This window comes from Balaenoptera borealis, assembly GCF_965194805.1.
Source record: "Balaenoptera borealis genome assembly, chromosome: 2".
Taxonomy (NCBI): domain Eukaryota; kingdom Metazoa; phylum Chordata; class Mammalia; order Artiodactyla; family Balaenopteridae; genus Balaenoptera; species Balaenoptera borealis.
Genome location: NC_138867.1, coordinates 12,812,313 through 12,828,581, shown reverse-complemented (window position 1 = coordinate 12,828,581; position 16,269 = coordinate 12,812,313). Strand labels below are relative to the sequence as shown.

The 16,269-nt window shown below is 48.4% G+C and overlaps 1 protein-coding gene across 7 annotated transcripts in view; it reads right to left on the bottom strand.

Annotated features, from left to right (window-relative positions):
- Positions 1 to 16,269, bottom strand: part of TRIO (trio Rho guanine nucleotide exchange factor) — a 373,499-nt gene that overhangs the window by 154,873 nt on the left and 202,357 nt on the right. For all 7 annotated transcript variants that reach the window (XM_082381867.1, XM_082381868.1, XM_082381865.1 and 4 more), the window contains 2 exons: positions 13,657 to 13,779; positions 1,982 to 2,173 (listed from right to left, as the gene is read on the bottom strand). In XM_082381867.1, the coding sequence (XP_082237993.1) occupies positions 1,982 to 2,173; positions 13,657 to 13,779 (315 nt within the window). The remainder of the gene's footprint in view (positions 1 to 1,981; positions 2,174 to 13,656; positions 13,780 to 16,269) is intronic.

Sequence of the window (16,269 nt, the reverse complement as noted above, 5' to 3'; positions counted from 1 at the left end):
TCCCCTCTGCTCAGTCTGTGAACGCTGCCCAGCGGCCTGCCCCTCCTCCTGGGCCCGTCCAGGCCCACGGCGCTCCCTGCGGCCCGAATAAGGACCGCCAGCCCCCATACCCACCCACCGCGCCTCCCTCGGGAAGGTCCGGGGTGCACAGAGCCCCTCGCCTGCTTTCTGTCTGCCACAGCTTAATGAACAAAGGCACAACCTGCTTTTTCACAGGCATCATCTTCTCTCCCTCTCGGCTAGGGTGTAAAAATGCGTAAGAGAAAGAGGAGGTGGCATACGAGTACTGATGGGAAAGAGAGGGTAACACACAGCTATACCAAAACAGGTGCTGTAACAGGTGTGTGTAAAGAGAGTTCTAGAGTGCAGGGGGCACAGCTGACTCTGCCTGGGGAAGTGAAGGGAAGCAGTACGTAACTGCAGGGACCAGAGCATGAGGATGAGGCGATTCAGGCTGGTGCTCCAGATACACACAGAATCTCTGATGGTTCAAAAGCAAGGGTATGACCTAATCAAATTCACATGCCTTGGTGGCAGGGCTGCAGAGCCAGGGAGACTAGTTAGTGGTTGTGGCTTGATTCGAGCTGAGCGGGGAACTGGTGACACATGCACCCGTCATCAGAAACTGCCATGGACCGATGTCCACTTAACGTGTCTCCTTGGAAAAGAACAGTCTCTTTGTAAACACCGTGAAGTCTTTCTCAGTGGTGGCATTATTAAACCAGGAAAAGAAGCCACTCCTGTCAGTTTTCTATTCTGACAACTGTCCAGGGTCCACAAAGCACCAGCCCCTTTGTAGAAAGGGCTGCTCAGGGTCCCGGCCATTGGCCAAATATGCTCCCTACACGATCTTCCTGGGCTCACGAAGTTTCAGACTTGGAAGTGAGGATGGCTGTTCTGAAGTCAAACATTCAAGTCAAACGGCCTGGTGGAGGACTGACTGCCCAAGATTCCGGATCTGTCAGTGAAGTTCTTTTCCTTTAAACAATTTCATTGGTTCCTGATCTTGGATGCCTTTAAACAAGGCAAGCCAGGCCTAGCCCCTTCCAAGTGTCTCTCATAGTCTTACTCTTCCCAGCTCCTTCTTCCTAGCCTGTTACTACAGTCTTCATGCACTCAATCTCAAATTACCTAAAAGGGCCCCTCATTTCCAACTTATAAAGAGCTGTGAAGTGGAGAATTCTTTTCACCTTAGAAATAAGATGTAGTAAGTTGACATCTTAATTTGTAGTCCTACCGAAAACTTTAGTTTTTATTATACATCCTTCTATCTCAAAAGCTACGTAATAGTTTCTTCAATTGTAACTTCCTATGATTTTCTTTTTTTTCATTTTTAATTTATACTGGACTATAATTTTCACAAGAATAACATATATGCAAGGTATAATTAATACCAACGTGTTTTCCATTTACCAAATAACACATTACCTCTTATCCTGAGACAAGTTTATCAGAATAGCATACCTATGACAGTAACGTGAATATTATCAGGCCATGCTGGCTTTGCTACGTTTAAATTCAACGTTATGGAAAATGCACTTCTGCGAGTATCTGAGAGCAGCCGCACAGCCTGATAAAATCAGAAGGCAGCCAGGACTTCAGCCACATGACAGGCTAACAGGCAGAAAGGAGGTCCCACAGCTCTGAGCCCAAAAGGCAGGTCGTCTATTTCTGCTACAATGGCTGTGCCCTGCCTCTCGCCAAGGACCCCCTTCAGCTCCTGTCTTCCCCGCTCCCCTCCTGGCCCACAGCTCCCAGCCACGCCCTCCCTCACAGGTCTGCTCCTGGCAGATGCCACCCCCTGCAATGGCACGCGTGTGCCCGGGTGGCGAGGACGGCCAGCAAGGAGGCCAGCCCTGTCCCCACCGGCGCAAACGGCCACCTCCGGTCCGCTTTCTCACATCACGCCCATCCTCATTCCTCCCCCGGAGTCCAAAGGCCCTTCCAGACGGAGCTCCGTCTCTGCCTCCGGATGCCTCACCTCTTTCACGTGGGTGTGAAAGGACACCGACATGTCCAGCAGGATCTTCCGCTGCTCAACTCGCCGAACAAAATCTTGTATCCGGTCCTCGAGCTGATGGGCGGCCTGATAGATCTCTTCCGGGTCACATTCCCCAGTCTGAGCCAGCTGTTCTGCTGCTTCTAGTAATTTATCCGCATTGGTGTATGTGTTCTGTGCAAGAGAACATTCAGAGACACAGAAGGTGAATAAAAGACAAACTGGCCAGGCTGGGAGCCATAATACACTGGAACAGAGTCAGCGTGTGATGTTCCTTTCTGTAAATCAAACAGAAAAAAGAGGAGGGCAAGAGATGATTTTAGGAGCTCAGAACATCTCCATGAGCAGCCTTTTCCATTCTCGCTTGAGGTTGTTAAACTCAACCTCACGGCAAAGCCCTTCCGTCTGAGGCAGGGATGGGGTATCTGCAGGCAGCTGCTGGCCGTCTCGTGACTCATAAAGGGCTTTGGGCCTCTTGCTGCCGCGTAGCCAGAAGACAGCGCGTAGCCACAAATGCCCACTTCACTTTTTCTCCTGGTTTTATGACAGAGTGCAGAGTTCCAGTTTTGTGTCTTTCAGTATGATATACCGCTTTAGGATAATTCCCCAAGATCAAGTGAAAAAGTTACGTTGCAAACAAACATAAGCTGCTGCCTCTTTTCACATGTTTCTACTTATCAGTAATTCTGTGCTTATCTTTTCTCTACTTCGGGGGAAACGTTTTTTAAAGAAAAAGGAAATAATAACTACAATGGCTATAAAGTAGCCAGAGTTTTAAAGAGCCGAGAGTTGAGTGTCAATGGGTGTCTAAAATACTCTGAAAATTACTCTGTTTTAATTCTTGATAAATGAGGCTGCAAATGTCTTCCTCAAATCAACAGGTCTGTTAGAGACCCGACAGTGTTCGAGGGACCTGCTAGCGAGAGGGCTGCCGAGGGGGTGGGGAGCAGTCCAGCCAGGTGGGGGACCTCAGTGCAGGAGAGAACAGAGTTCAGGGCCCCGAGACGCCCAGAAGAGGCATGCGGCTCCCCGTGAGACACTGGCTGAGCCCTTCGTCCTTCTCCTTCCCCAGCATCTCAGTCCCACAGCCGAGCAGGGTCGGCTCCTCATGGGTGAGACGGGGGGTGGCCCCAGGTGTACGGGGGGTGGCCCCAGGTGTGCGGAGGGCGCCCCTGTGGCGAGTCCAAGCCTGATGGGGCACGGGGTGCCCCTGCAGTGGGAAGCCTCCCAGGTGGAGACTGGTGACCTCCAGGGGTATTAACCTACTAAGCCAATGCATCGAGGATAATGAGAGGCAGGTTACTCATTTTGGAGAAGGGAGTTACAAATATGAAGAAGGAGAACACTTGAGTCAACCCTGCAGCACTGAACTGGAATTGGAGGATCCATGTAAGTTCACGGTTTTCAAGAGACACGTGTGTAAATGTGCACGTGCCCTCATGGCCCTCCTCCACCCCCCATCCACCAAGAGGGCCTGGGAACAGCAATGGCCCAACAGCACTAAGCATGGTAGTACCCAGATCTCCACTGGTAAGCACCTTTCTGCTCTGGAGGGAACCAGGGCTCCGTGGAGAAATGGTGGATTCCAGGGTTGGGGTGAGACAAAGTACAAGATGAGTCTGAGACATCTTACCATGCATGCCCCAAAGCAAGGAGAAGCCCAAGAACAATGCGGACAGGAGAGAGAAGCCAGCTTGAGGAGGTGCAGGTTGGCCAAACGAGGGACAAGCTGAGCATCAGAGGAAACAGTGACGGCGATGGAGGATAATCCATCCACTCAATAGGAAACCAGGAGTCCCGACTGACACAGAAAGTAAAACTGGATGACGGACGGCATAGTTATAGAATTTCAAAGTACCTCCCCGCAAAGTACTTGCTAATTACAAAGGGGGAACGACTCACTTTACAACGGAGACATCTGGCAGACACCACCTTAACCCAGGGATCAAAGTGGACACCACAGGTAACAGGACAGATTAATCTGTGCAACCCTTGAAGGGACAGAGTTAGGAACACGGCAGCACTCCTGGATACACCTGCCGAAGACGTATAACCAGAGTACCACCATGAGGCAGCATCAAACAAACCCAAAGTGAGGGGCATTCTCCAAAACAACGGGCCTCAGATTTTCCAAAATGTCATGTCACAGGAGTTAAGGAAGGACCAAGGAGCGACTCTAGGCTGAAGGACACTAAGAGATGTGACGACCAAATGTCACAGGTGGTTCTACACTGGATCCGTTAGCTATGAAGGATATCGTGGTCTGAGGGTTAGAAGGTAGTCATGTGTCAGTGTTAATTTCCTGATTTTGATGGCGGTATTATGGCTGTATAGCAGAATGTCCTCTTTGGTAGGAAACACACACTCAGGTCAATGGTTTAGCGTGGAGGGTAGGTTCTTTGTGCTGTATTTCCAACTTTTCTGCAAGTTTAAAAAAATTTTACAGCAGAGTTAACATTCAGTGTGACAAGTATGAGGTGATCTCAAAAATGATGCTGACGCACGCTTACGGAGCACGCGAGGCCCAAGCGTCAGGCTGGGGTGGGTGGAGCGGCCCGTCCTGGGCAGGCTCTAAGGGGGTACAGTGTCGACAGGGGATTTAAACGTGACAATAAAGACCAGCTGGAGGGCGGTCTGCTCTTCGTCACCAGCATAGGCTGACGGCTCCAAGTGTGCCCCTGGCACGAGCACTTACTGGGCGTGGGTCTAAGGGCCTCCCCCGCACTGAGCTGTCTGATCCTAACCACAGCCCCTTTTACAGGTCAGCGGACTGAGGCCAGGAGGGCAATGTCAAGACTCAGAGGCCAAGGCTGGCAGGTGGTGAAGCGGGACGCAGCCAGGTCTGACTCAGGGGCCCTGGCTTTCAACAACCCAGTGTGTTGTTCAGCTCACCCCTCACCACGGTGGCTCAGGCAGCCCTGCTTCACACGCTGCAGGGCTGACAGTCACCCCCGTCCCCCTGTCCCTCTGGAAAACCATCTTCAGGGGACTCTTCTTTCTTGGTACTATCCAAGTCTCACGAGAACGTTCTGCACTATTAACAAAGGATCCTTCAGAACTCCGAGAAATGATGGGAGAGATGTCAAAGAGCCCCGTAAGACTGACCGACATGGCCAGACTCGGAAAATGCCTATGTGCACACTTTACATAGTCTTCGAAATCAATTATGTGGCATCATTTGAAAAGCACAGTCATTCCCAATCTGACTGCAGAGCTTCAATGCACAGTTAAAGGGTTTTGTATATATTCACCGTGACCCACTGGGAAGCTAAGCTGTCCTGATTCCTGTGCAGAGCGGACAGTGAACGTGCCCACTTCAAAAGCGCTCTGGAACAACAAAAGCACTTTTCAGAAAAGTCCACTCTCCGTCCTGTGCGACTCTGGGCCTCCACATCCCCTGCGGGGCAGTCTGGCAACCTGCCAGTGGTGACTTTGTGACAAGAAGCCCTTCACGCAGATTATCAAACCACCTGGGAGGTTCCGCGGGACAGGACAGAAAGGCTGTCACGTCAGTACCTGGGTGTCGCCGACGTGGTGACCCGCAGCCCCAGGCTGGAGAGGATCACCCCTCCTTGTGGCCGGATGGACGAGGGAGGAGTTAAACTACGAATGAGAATCACAGCAACGGGGTAATGATGAGGGAGGGATGGGGAAGCCATCGACGACGACACAAAAAAGAGCGACGGAAAGTGTCGGGGCCAAGAGGGGCCTCAGGAGGCCTCACAACCACGTGCAGCGTGGATCCTGGACGGGGCCCCAAACGGGGAGAAACGAAGGGAACCTGAACAAAGTACGGACCTCAGTTCATCAGTATTAGTTACTAATCCTAACAGTATCGGTTCAGTATTACATTTGTATAATATTATATATTATTAGTATGACATCAGATCAATGTTAGCTTATTAATGATAACAAATGTACCGCACTAATGAACGGTGTGAGTTTTGATAACAGGGGAAACTGGGTGCAGGGTATGAGAATTCTCCGTATCATCTTCACCATTTTTCTGTAAATCCAGAAGTTGTCTAAAAAAGTTTATTAAAAAGATGTATGTGTATATATGTACACACACACACAGAGAGCAGATTTCTGAAAACCAGCCTCCACCTAGGGAACAGGTCCGGAGCACTGTCCACAGATTCTGTCACCTAGTCCAGCGGTCCCCAACCTTTGTGGCACCAGGGACCGGTTTCGTGGAAGACGCTTTTTCCACGGACGGGGCGGGGGGATGGAGGGAGGATGGTCAGGCGGTCCTGCGAGCGATGGGGGCGGCGGAGGAAGCTTCACTCGCCCGCCGCTCACCTCCCGTTCCCAACAGGCCGCAGACCGGTACCGCTTGCGGACCCCTGACCTAGTCCTTCCCTCCTGGGAGGCTGGCCCCCGGCCCCTCAGCGCAGCCCCTGGGCACAGAGAAAGCTCTCCTCGCGATGGGCAGCTACGAGCCTCAAGGCTCCTCCTGGGCAGGTTCTGCATACACGCTGCCCCCAGAGGTCTCTGCTCATCAGAGGCCGCACAGTGAGGTGACACTCCCGGGGACGGTGGCTTTAGGGGGATCCACGCTTCCCTGCGGGGCCTCCCAGGACCGTGCTCGGCAGCTCTGAGCAGAGGCACGACGGGCCTCGGTGCTGGACGGAGCCGACAGTTTAGCACGCTGCACGGTGCACGCACACACCTGCTACGAGCCGAGTCCTGTTTTCGCATCTGTTGTCGCTACAGCCGTGAAGCCGCTTCCCTCTCGAGTTTAGTAAGCGGATCTGCAGGTGACAGAGCCTCCCAACACATGCCAATTCTGAAAGCTTTCCGCCTCTTGGCCAGCAGGTAAAGACAGTTACAACAATCAACGTCCCAAAGGAAGAACTGCATTTCTGAATGATCTGGGACACGAAACAGCACTCATTTTGTCTCACCTCTCATTTTACACCTGAAGACCCTGAGCCAGTAGGAGGGACTCCGTGACTCTCCCTCAGCACAGCAGTAGGTGCTGGCGGAGCTAGGGTCAGCCGTGGCCTCTCTGAAACCCAAGGCCAAGGCCTCCCTGTGCACAGAACCTACCCTGGATCCTTTGGCCGTGGAAGAAATAGATCTCCGTGTGTTCACAAACATACGGATGAGAAATGCTAGCTTTGGAGCACTTGCTCTGTGCCCCGAAGCAGCCCTGTGACAAGGACACGATTTCACTTCTACTTTATAAGCCAGGACACCAAGACAAAGAGGTGCAAAAACTCAGCCAGCAGTCAGAAGAGCTGGGACTGTCCCAAAAACAAAGGCCTCGGCCAGGGGTCCTCTCAAAAGGGAAGGTTGAGTCACTCAATCTTAGACTTACAGCAGGGAGGAGGTGTCAGGTAAAGCAGGCTGTTTCTGAGTCTGAAGAGACTGGACTCCCCTCTTCCACCCACTGCCCTGTCCCCAGGGCATCTCCCCCGGGGCCCAGTTCCTGGTCCATGGGGTGGGGTACCAATCCCTGCAGCGAGGACTGAAGGAGATACTGCAGGGCCAGGCCGGGGTGCGCCCAAAGAGTTTCCTATTTTCTTGAGAAGTAAATTAAAATTGCACAATGTCCTAGGTCTCAAGAAACACAAGAGCCTTTTCAAAGGAGGATCAGACCTTCTCCTCCCTACAATCCACAACAGCTACAGCCTGGGTCTTACCCAAGAGGGCCAGAGGCTATATTTAGAAACTGGTAAAAAAAAAAAAAACAAAAAAAAAAAACAGATGGGTTTTCTTGATCTTAGGAAAGACAGGAAAGGAGGAAAACACAAGCATGTCACGCCTGAATTGCAGGTGTGCCGAAAGTGCCCACGTGCTGTGCTCAGGGCACCCTCCCTGCAAAAGATGCATGAGTTCAGGAGAGACCCCGGGGGTTAGAGAACTGGCCTGATTTGCTTCTAAAAATCCAGAATGAATGTTTAAGGTCTCCTGCTTTCCTGAATGCCACACTTCTTTATCCTGGAAGACAAGTTAATTATATCGCACACAAAAAAAGTTACTGACAGAAATGGCTTCCTGGAGAACAACTTCGAGATGTTTACATCTCTGGAAGGTGATCTGAATCCCAGGGGACAAGCAGACATGAGAGAAGGCACCTACGGGAAGATGCTACGCCAGAGATGTATTGACTCCTATTAGAGAAATCTTCTGTGCTCTTGAAACCAGCTTCTTCCTTGAACCAGAATGTTCTCAGCTTTCCTGGCTGCTGTACTCATAGCTTTTTAAATCTAAAAAGGGACATTAAACTTGGACGATTATTTAGAAGGTAAAAGAGCAGGTGACTGTCAAAGAGCACCTTCCTTTCCCAGAGTCATTTGCAAAAAGCTTCACGTGGAAAGCGTTGTTAATTTCTTTTTTAAAGCTCCTGCGTGAACATGCACCGTGGCTCCATCTGCCACGCTCTAGAAATTCATCAGCACGGAGTCATTGGATAGGATCTATCTACTCAAGAATCACGGTACAACATAAAGAAGGAATGCATCTTCACATTAGTCACAAGGAGGTTCTCGGGTCTGCCGAACTGTGTGCCAAAATGGTCCAACACTTCCTGATGTGGCTCTAGCAGTGTCTGAAACAGCCCGAGATCAGGGGCCTCGCCGCGAAGTCGAGGGCCTGCAGAAGTCACACCGGCTGCACAACTCGCTGCCACCAAGTACACAAGAGGCTCTTTTCGGGTTCCCCCTTCTCAGAACACTAGAACTGTTCTACAGAATAATCTATATTTAGTAGGTCTTAAATGAATTCAACCGTAAGACTTTTGACACTTCCTTTCTGAATCTGTCATGTTACTTTACCATGTCATGTTTTGAAGAAGTTGACTTTAAGAATAACTCATTAAATAAACTGCTAATTCAGTATCTTGAAACTAAAGATTGTCGAGACAATTTAGAATTCATTTTACAAAGGACCCTTCAAAACACAACCCCAAGACACACACTAACTCACCTTAAACTTAACCATGAAAAAGAAATTTCTTTTCCCTAAACCCAAAATGTGTTTTACCTTTGTGAGTATGTTTCAGAAAATGAGAAAAGGCTCTTTATTAAGCACTAAAGATGCCTCTGTTCCTATTTTTAAGGTGCCTCCAAAGGCCATTCTGTCCAAAAAATACATACATCTAAAGCATGACCGTAGATCTCCCTCTGCCATAGGACTGGTATTATACTTTGTTTTGACAGAAAGCAATCGAAGACAGGAGGGTGGAGAAGGAAAGGTGGGGAAGGCATTCCCTCCAGTGGCCTCGCCCCCTGCACCAGAGCAAGACTGATGTCATCGTCTTCTCTGGGAAGAGGCAGACAGCTTTCCATGAATGAAGCTACAAACACAGAGCGTGATTTGGCTCGATACCCAGGCCACTGTCTGTCCAGCCCGGATCTGCTGCACGTGGTCTTAATAAAGCGCGGCTCCTTGCGGAGCCACTTCACAGGCCAGACCGCTCCTGGCTTAAAATGCTACCCTCCTCCCTCTTAGGCCCCTCAAAGAATCTTTATTAAACAAGCTGGGGGGCCTAGAGAGAGAAGCCCACTCTATTTCTTCAGGTCTACAGCCCCCTCCCAGCTTACTACGTTTAATCTGTTCTTATCGTAGAGGGGTCCAGGGTGGCCCCCCGGTGTACGGAGGCAGGGCACGTTCCTTTCAGAACCAGCCTGAAGCAGGTCTGTGATGCGCAGTATCTGCAGGTACGCGGGCGGCGAGCACCGGACTCCAGAGCCCATCAGGGACCACTCGGGACCTGTCACACGACACACACTGAGGTGGACGCGTGTCTGTGGACAGAAAAGATCAGAGACTTTCGCCCTAAGGCAAGTGGAGGGGATTCGTCATACATGAGGGGCTGGTCCCCTTCACAGCCAACCACGACAGACTGCTGAATGCCCACTCTGGGCAACGGCACGTCCCTGGGTGCCTCCTGCCTACAGTTTTATCAGCCAGAGACGCAGACACCGGACGGCCGGCGCCAGGGGCGATGCGGAGGTAAAGTGCACAGCACTCCCTCTGAACCAGCGGTATCTAAAACATGCACCAGCATCAAGCGACATTCTCCAAGAGACGGGAGGGCCTATAAACATTTCATGCCAGAAGGAAAAGAACTAAGAGAAGGAGAAGCTGGAGATGCTGGGCCAAGAGGCCAGAAGTGAGGGGCCAGGTCCCGGCAGGGGGTGGAAATGAGCACAGGGCCAGGTCCAGGGCGGAGCGCTCAGAGCCTGCCCCCCGGCGGGTTTGCAAAGGAGGGAGGCCCGCAGAGAGGGGAGGCTGGGTGTCTGTGCGTAGCTCCCCAGGCCCTGGCAGAATGAACCCCTGGCACACGACTGGTGATGGTATGAAGACCAGAGGGAGGGAAACTGGGCGCAGATGTTTGCAAAGTGAGCAAAACGTGCCTACATTGAAGGTTTTTGTTTTTTCATGCACAGTTCAGACTCGGGCTTAAGGACTTTCAATTTAAGGAAAAGAGGGCCAGGTACCCCTTAGAGTCCCAGGGTCAATGTGCCAAAGATGATAAGAAAGCAGCGAGACTCGGCCGGGGAACAGCGGGAGCTGACAGGCCCCTGCCTTTCTCTGAACCAGGGGTAAAGGCAGTCCTCCCTCCGCTCTGGGGCTCACCCTAGAAACCTCAAGACGCAAACGTGTCCTACAAAGAAAGTGTCTCCCTCTTGCTGCCCCGAGCCCCTGTGTTGACGGCTTTGATTGTCATCTTAGATCTGAAGAAGTAAGATTACCATGAAAAGATAGGGCGAGGGTCGCCACAGAAGGCACCACAGGAATTAAAGGGAGGGGTCAACAGGTGCTGGATCCACAGGAGGACACTCGGCAGGCCAGAGCCTTCACACTGGAACACGCTCGGGAAGGTGTGAGGCGGGGGCCGGGGCGGTCGAGCCCACGGTCACGGGTGAACTTGCTACTCGGGGCAGGAGTCTCCTCTGGGTCTGGTTGTTTGCAGTCCCGCCTCTTAGATTCATTGGTGCCTGAAGTCTTTGCTCAGAGGATCCAAATCTCACATCCATCCTCAAACCACATGGCTACAGCAGTAGCTTATCTTATGGAAAAATCAAGGGGAGATGGAACACATTTCCCACATTTCTTCTGCTACGAGAGGAAGGCAAAATATTTTCCAGCAACCTAAAGTAGGGACATCACACGTAATGCAGAAAAGAAAAATCCAGAGACCCATCCCGGTGCGGCAAGGCCGCTGAACACAGAGCCTCTTCCATCCCGCTTCTAAGATCAAGAATGCAGAAGGCTGGGTTGTCACTTTTACTTTACATACAGAGACTTTTACAGTGTAAAGGAGATAACTTTTTAAAGGCATTTTCCCTGAACAGGACTGAAGTGCAGTTTGCTTTCTTATCCCATGACTCTATCTCACATCAGTTTCCAGGGTACAACTGAACCCTCTGTCATGTGAAACCCATGGACGCACCCACTCCTGCTTATTTTGGTGTTATAGATTTTGAGACTAAATCATTAGATGTATATTGATACTCTTCCTTTTATAATTGAAGGCTCTCTTTATTTCTAATAATGTTTTTATGCTTTCAAGTCTATTTGCTTAATACCAATATTCCTATACCAGTTTTCATTTGCTTATTATTTGCCTGGTGGATCTTCTTCTAACACTTTACATACTTTCAAAATTCCTGGGTATTTATGTTTTAGGTTTGCCCTTTGAAAACAATACACAGTATGATTTTTTTTTTTTTTTAATATTTTTATTCTTGGCTGTGTTGAGTCTTCGTTTCTGTGCAAGGGCCTGCTCCAGTTGCGGGAAGCGGGGGCCACTCCTCATCGCGGTGCGCGGGCCTCTCACTATCGCGGCCTCTCTTGTTGCGGAGCACAGGCTCCAGACGCGCAGGCTCAGTAATTGTGGCTCACGGGCCTAGTTGCTCCGCGGCATGTGGGATCTTCCCAGATCAGGGCCCGAACCCGTGTCCCCTGCATTGGCAGGCAGATTCTCAACCACTGCGCCACCAGGGAAGCCCCACAGTATGATTTTTTAAAAACTATTCAATCAGAGAATCTTTCTTTTAACTAGTATAATCTATTTTGCATTTACTGTAATTACTGCTATTTGGGGACAAATTGCTACATCTTATTTTGTGATTTCCGACATGATTTTTGTTGTTCTCCTTTCTTTTGCTTCCACTAGACCCATTTTCCTGAGTTTTTACTTATCTGGTTTTCTGTATTTCTTTTCTCTTTATACTTATGGGAAGCGGTGCTTTCTATCCCTGCATTTAGTAGTCATTCAAAAACGCTCACACACACCCCTGTCTTTACAAATCTAAGATAAGCAACACCTCCTGCCATCCCCTCAGGACACCTCTCCACCTTCTGTGTTCAAGTGCTCCGGGGCTTTGCTCCATCTTGTTTTTAACTACCCCCCAATTCTACTGTCTTGTGTCTAAATGGTCAATCCTTTGATTTACAAACATATTTACCAATTTCTGTGCTCATTATTGACCTCAAGCCTTCCTTCTCATATTTCCTTTTTATTCATTAAATTAACTCATTCAACAAATACTGCTGAATGCTTAGCTGCACCACGCCAGCCTTGTTCTAGGCGCTAGTGACAGAGAAGTGAACAACACAAAATCCCTGCACTCGTGGAGTTTAAATTACAGTGGGTGCTTCCATTATTCTGACTAAACTACACACTTCAGTTCTCCTGTAAGTAAGTGAATGGTAAACTCTCTTGGTCTTGGTCTACATTTTATTCTCACTGTTCAATGATAGCTCCACTGGGTGTGGAATTCCGGGTTCAGAGTTCCTTTCCCTTAGGACTCCATCCCACTGTCTTCCAGAATCTGCAGTTACTGGTGAGAAGTCAGCTAAGAGTCATTCTCACGGTTGTGATTTTGTTATTTCTCTCTTCTTGTTGTTGAGACTCTGCCTTTGGTGTTCCTCCGTTTTACTATAATGTGTCTCAGTTTGGATTCATCCTACAATTTCTTTTTAAAACAACTTTTACCCTAGCTCCTACAGCTTTCATATATATATCATGGCATGGTAATCTCTCCCTCCTTCACTCCTCTTTCTTTCAAAACACAAAACAAAATGAAAGGCACATTTACCAATGTGGGAAAGACCTGGGCGAGATGCCATACATGACACTGTCATACACACCTTACTTCCTCTCCAGCAGCCCTCACTGTGCCTACTTTACAGGTAAAAAAGTTAACCTCAGAAAGGTTAAGAGACTTTTCCAAAGCCACACAGCTGGTGAGCATTACAGCCAACAATCCAACTCCACAAATCTCATGCTCTTAACATACCACACCCCTGCCTCCTGTTTCTGAAGCACATGACTTTAAAAGAAATAGAAAAGGGAAAAGAAATGCTGGCCCATCATTACAGAAATTCAAGGACTGTTATTCTCTGATTATGAAATGGAATTTTACAAACTAGTCAACAGACACTTATACAAAAAATATGGCAAAAATATCCAAGACATTTTTCTGTTTCAAGAACTTCACATTTACAAAAGGGTCAACTGTCTAAATCATCTTTCTGCCCAGGCAATGACAGCTTCATCTGAAATCTGAGCATTATCTCTGAATCACCTTCAAACGTACCTCATTAAAGCTAACTCAACAGAGGTGGGGTTAAAACTGTAATTCAAAACCAACCACTTAGGTATTTATGGAAGAAAATAGTAAAAACCATTGTTTTACCTGTGCTACTTCTTCAAAATCTTCATGACGTTTCTGCAAAGCTCTGGCCCGATGGAGAGATTTCCCCACACCTGTATGTTTGCTCAGAAATGCTTCTCCATGGTTCTCAATCCAGTCCAGCACCTACAATGAAATACAGATATATATGCCATAAAAACCATGCCTGCCTCCATCAGTTTTAGGGCTCTCCATTAACGATACAGTCTCTTATCTGAATTCTATAAGAAACAAGAAACAAAGGAGAAAAAAAACTGGGAGCAACTGGACAGTAATCTAACACGTTGAGAATTACATCTTCTGTCAGCTTTCCCACCATGATTTTAATCACCTCTTACTTTAATAGTGCAAGTCTGTCCATATATAAATATTACATGCAATAATGATTAAATCTCACCTCAGTTTATGCATGACTGAGCCAACAAAACTGCCTAGGTTTTGTGTGAGACAGTGGTCATCAAGTCACAGAGGAGCAATTTAACTGAACATTTTTATAAGGCTCAAAGCTTCACAACTCAGACAATTCAAGTTTAACTACAGAGTTCATGTTTTTCTGTCTCTTCTAAAAGACTTGAAATGTGTAAGTAAAACCCAAGAAAACAAAACAGTTAAATGCCTCGGTCCTGGTCTTCGGGGATAATTTATTCTATAAACTAAGCTGCTGTGAAAGCTAAACATTCCATGAATTTAAATACATAAAAGTTCTTGCTAGTTGAAATCCACCACACTAAAGAAAAAGAGTAAAAGTAAAGCCGGGCAACCCAATGGTTTTAAGTCACAGCTGGGGCTGAGTAGTTCACTGGCTACTGTACTTGAGAAGTTACAAAGTGCCGACATAATCAAACAACATATTTAAGACTACATCAAATACACATTTGTCTCTTTCTGATGGAGAGGGGATAACCAGCAAAAAACTAAGTCAGTGACGTCTTTAGCCAGAAACTTTCGCTAAAAGATATTTAAATATCTGAAGACATCTGTTCATGTGTTGCAAAGTACTGAAGGCCACCTCGGATTCTGCAATTAGTAACCATGGTAACTAAGGATGCAGATCAAAACGATCTTGGACTAAAGACCTGCCTGGAGCCGCACAGCTAGGACAGTGGTCTAGAGGGCAACCTGGAAGGGGACCAGTCACAGCCCTCCACTAACTGCAAAATTAAGGGGGCCTTAGGGTGGGGAATGCAATGCACAGCTTGGGGAAGACAGTGGATAATACCGCAATAACTGTGTGCGGACAGGTGGGCACTAAATTTATCCGGTGATTGTTTCACAATGTACGCAAATGCCAAGTCACTACAGAGTACACCTGACACTAACCTAACACTGCGTGTCAACTATATTTCACTTAAAGTAAATAAATACAAGGGGCGTTAATTTGAGGTTCATGGCTACAAAAGTGATCCCTTGCCCTTTGTTACCTCCGCCACTGAGAGATCAGTTGTGCTGACAGACATCTAGATAAAAAGAGGCAGCAGCTAAAGGCCTGTCCAGGGACAACCGGACTTGTTCTCTTCCGCTCCACACCAGTGACCTTCTGGTCTGTTTGAGGGTCCTTTCTGCATAGGGCTTAGCACAGTTAGTAGTGCATGTAAATAAAATGGCTCACGAACCTGAATAAATCCCTGGTGGTCCTCTGTAAAGAGCCTTGTAGAAGGAGCAGGGGTGTGTGTGTGTGTGTGTGCGCGCGTGCACGCACACACACGCATGTGGGAGGACAGGGTGGGGTACAGAGGTCAAGCCTCGCAGCGGCTGCTCAGGCTAAAGGTACACGCTTACCTTATTACCATAGTTCATTCCTGAACCCCCCTGTCAACACCACGCTCTGTCAGTCACCCGGGGTCACACTATCCAAGTGATTCCTACTGGATCCATTTGTATTCTGTCTGTCCACCTCCCAGTGCTTCTGAAAGCTCCCTCTTTACCCTTCGTTTCTAGCCCCCTGCCCCACAGACACGGGGTAGCCTTTCTGAGCCGCAGCTTCCCGCCTGCTCAGTGGGGATAATAATGGGGGCCTGTGAGTTGTCGAGCACCTTAATATCCTGGCGTGGCAGGTATACAGCACACAAGCCATCCCCACCCACAAACTGTCACCAGAGACAGCTTCCATCTAATGTCAAGCTCTTTGGAAGCACAGGCTATGAATATTCCATTGCTTTTTAACCAGTGCACTTAGTACATTATTTTTCTTTCTTGAGATTAAAAAGAGAGAGACCTTCAGTATCACCATTAGTAGGTAGTACCACATTCAGCACCTGATATCAAGCTGCTGTTTATATGACAGTCTCTTAGTACATATTACAGAACACAGGTCCTGTCTCACTCCTAAAGAAATGCCCAATGACAATTTCAAGATGTCTCAACTTCAAAGAATGGATACAGTTAATGGAATGTGCCTTCGGGTATGAGGCCAGCACCAGGCAGAAGACCAGGATCAACTATATTAAGCTTGAAAAGAGTTGAGAGATACGTAAGTAACACCTATGCCACCGTCCACTTGCCTATCAGATCTGCATGAAAGACTAGGAGACTCTTTTTTTAAACTACAGCTACAGTATCTGCTGTATATTCCTCAACATAGTGTAAAAAGAAAAATCGACGTTTGGTAAACAGCAA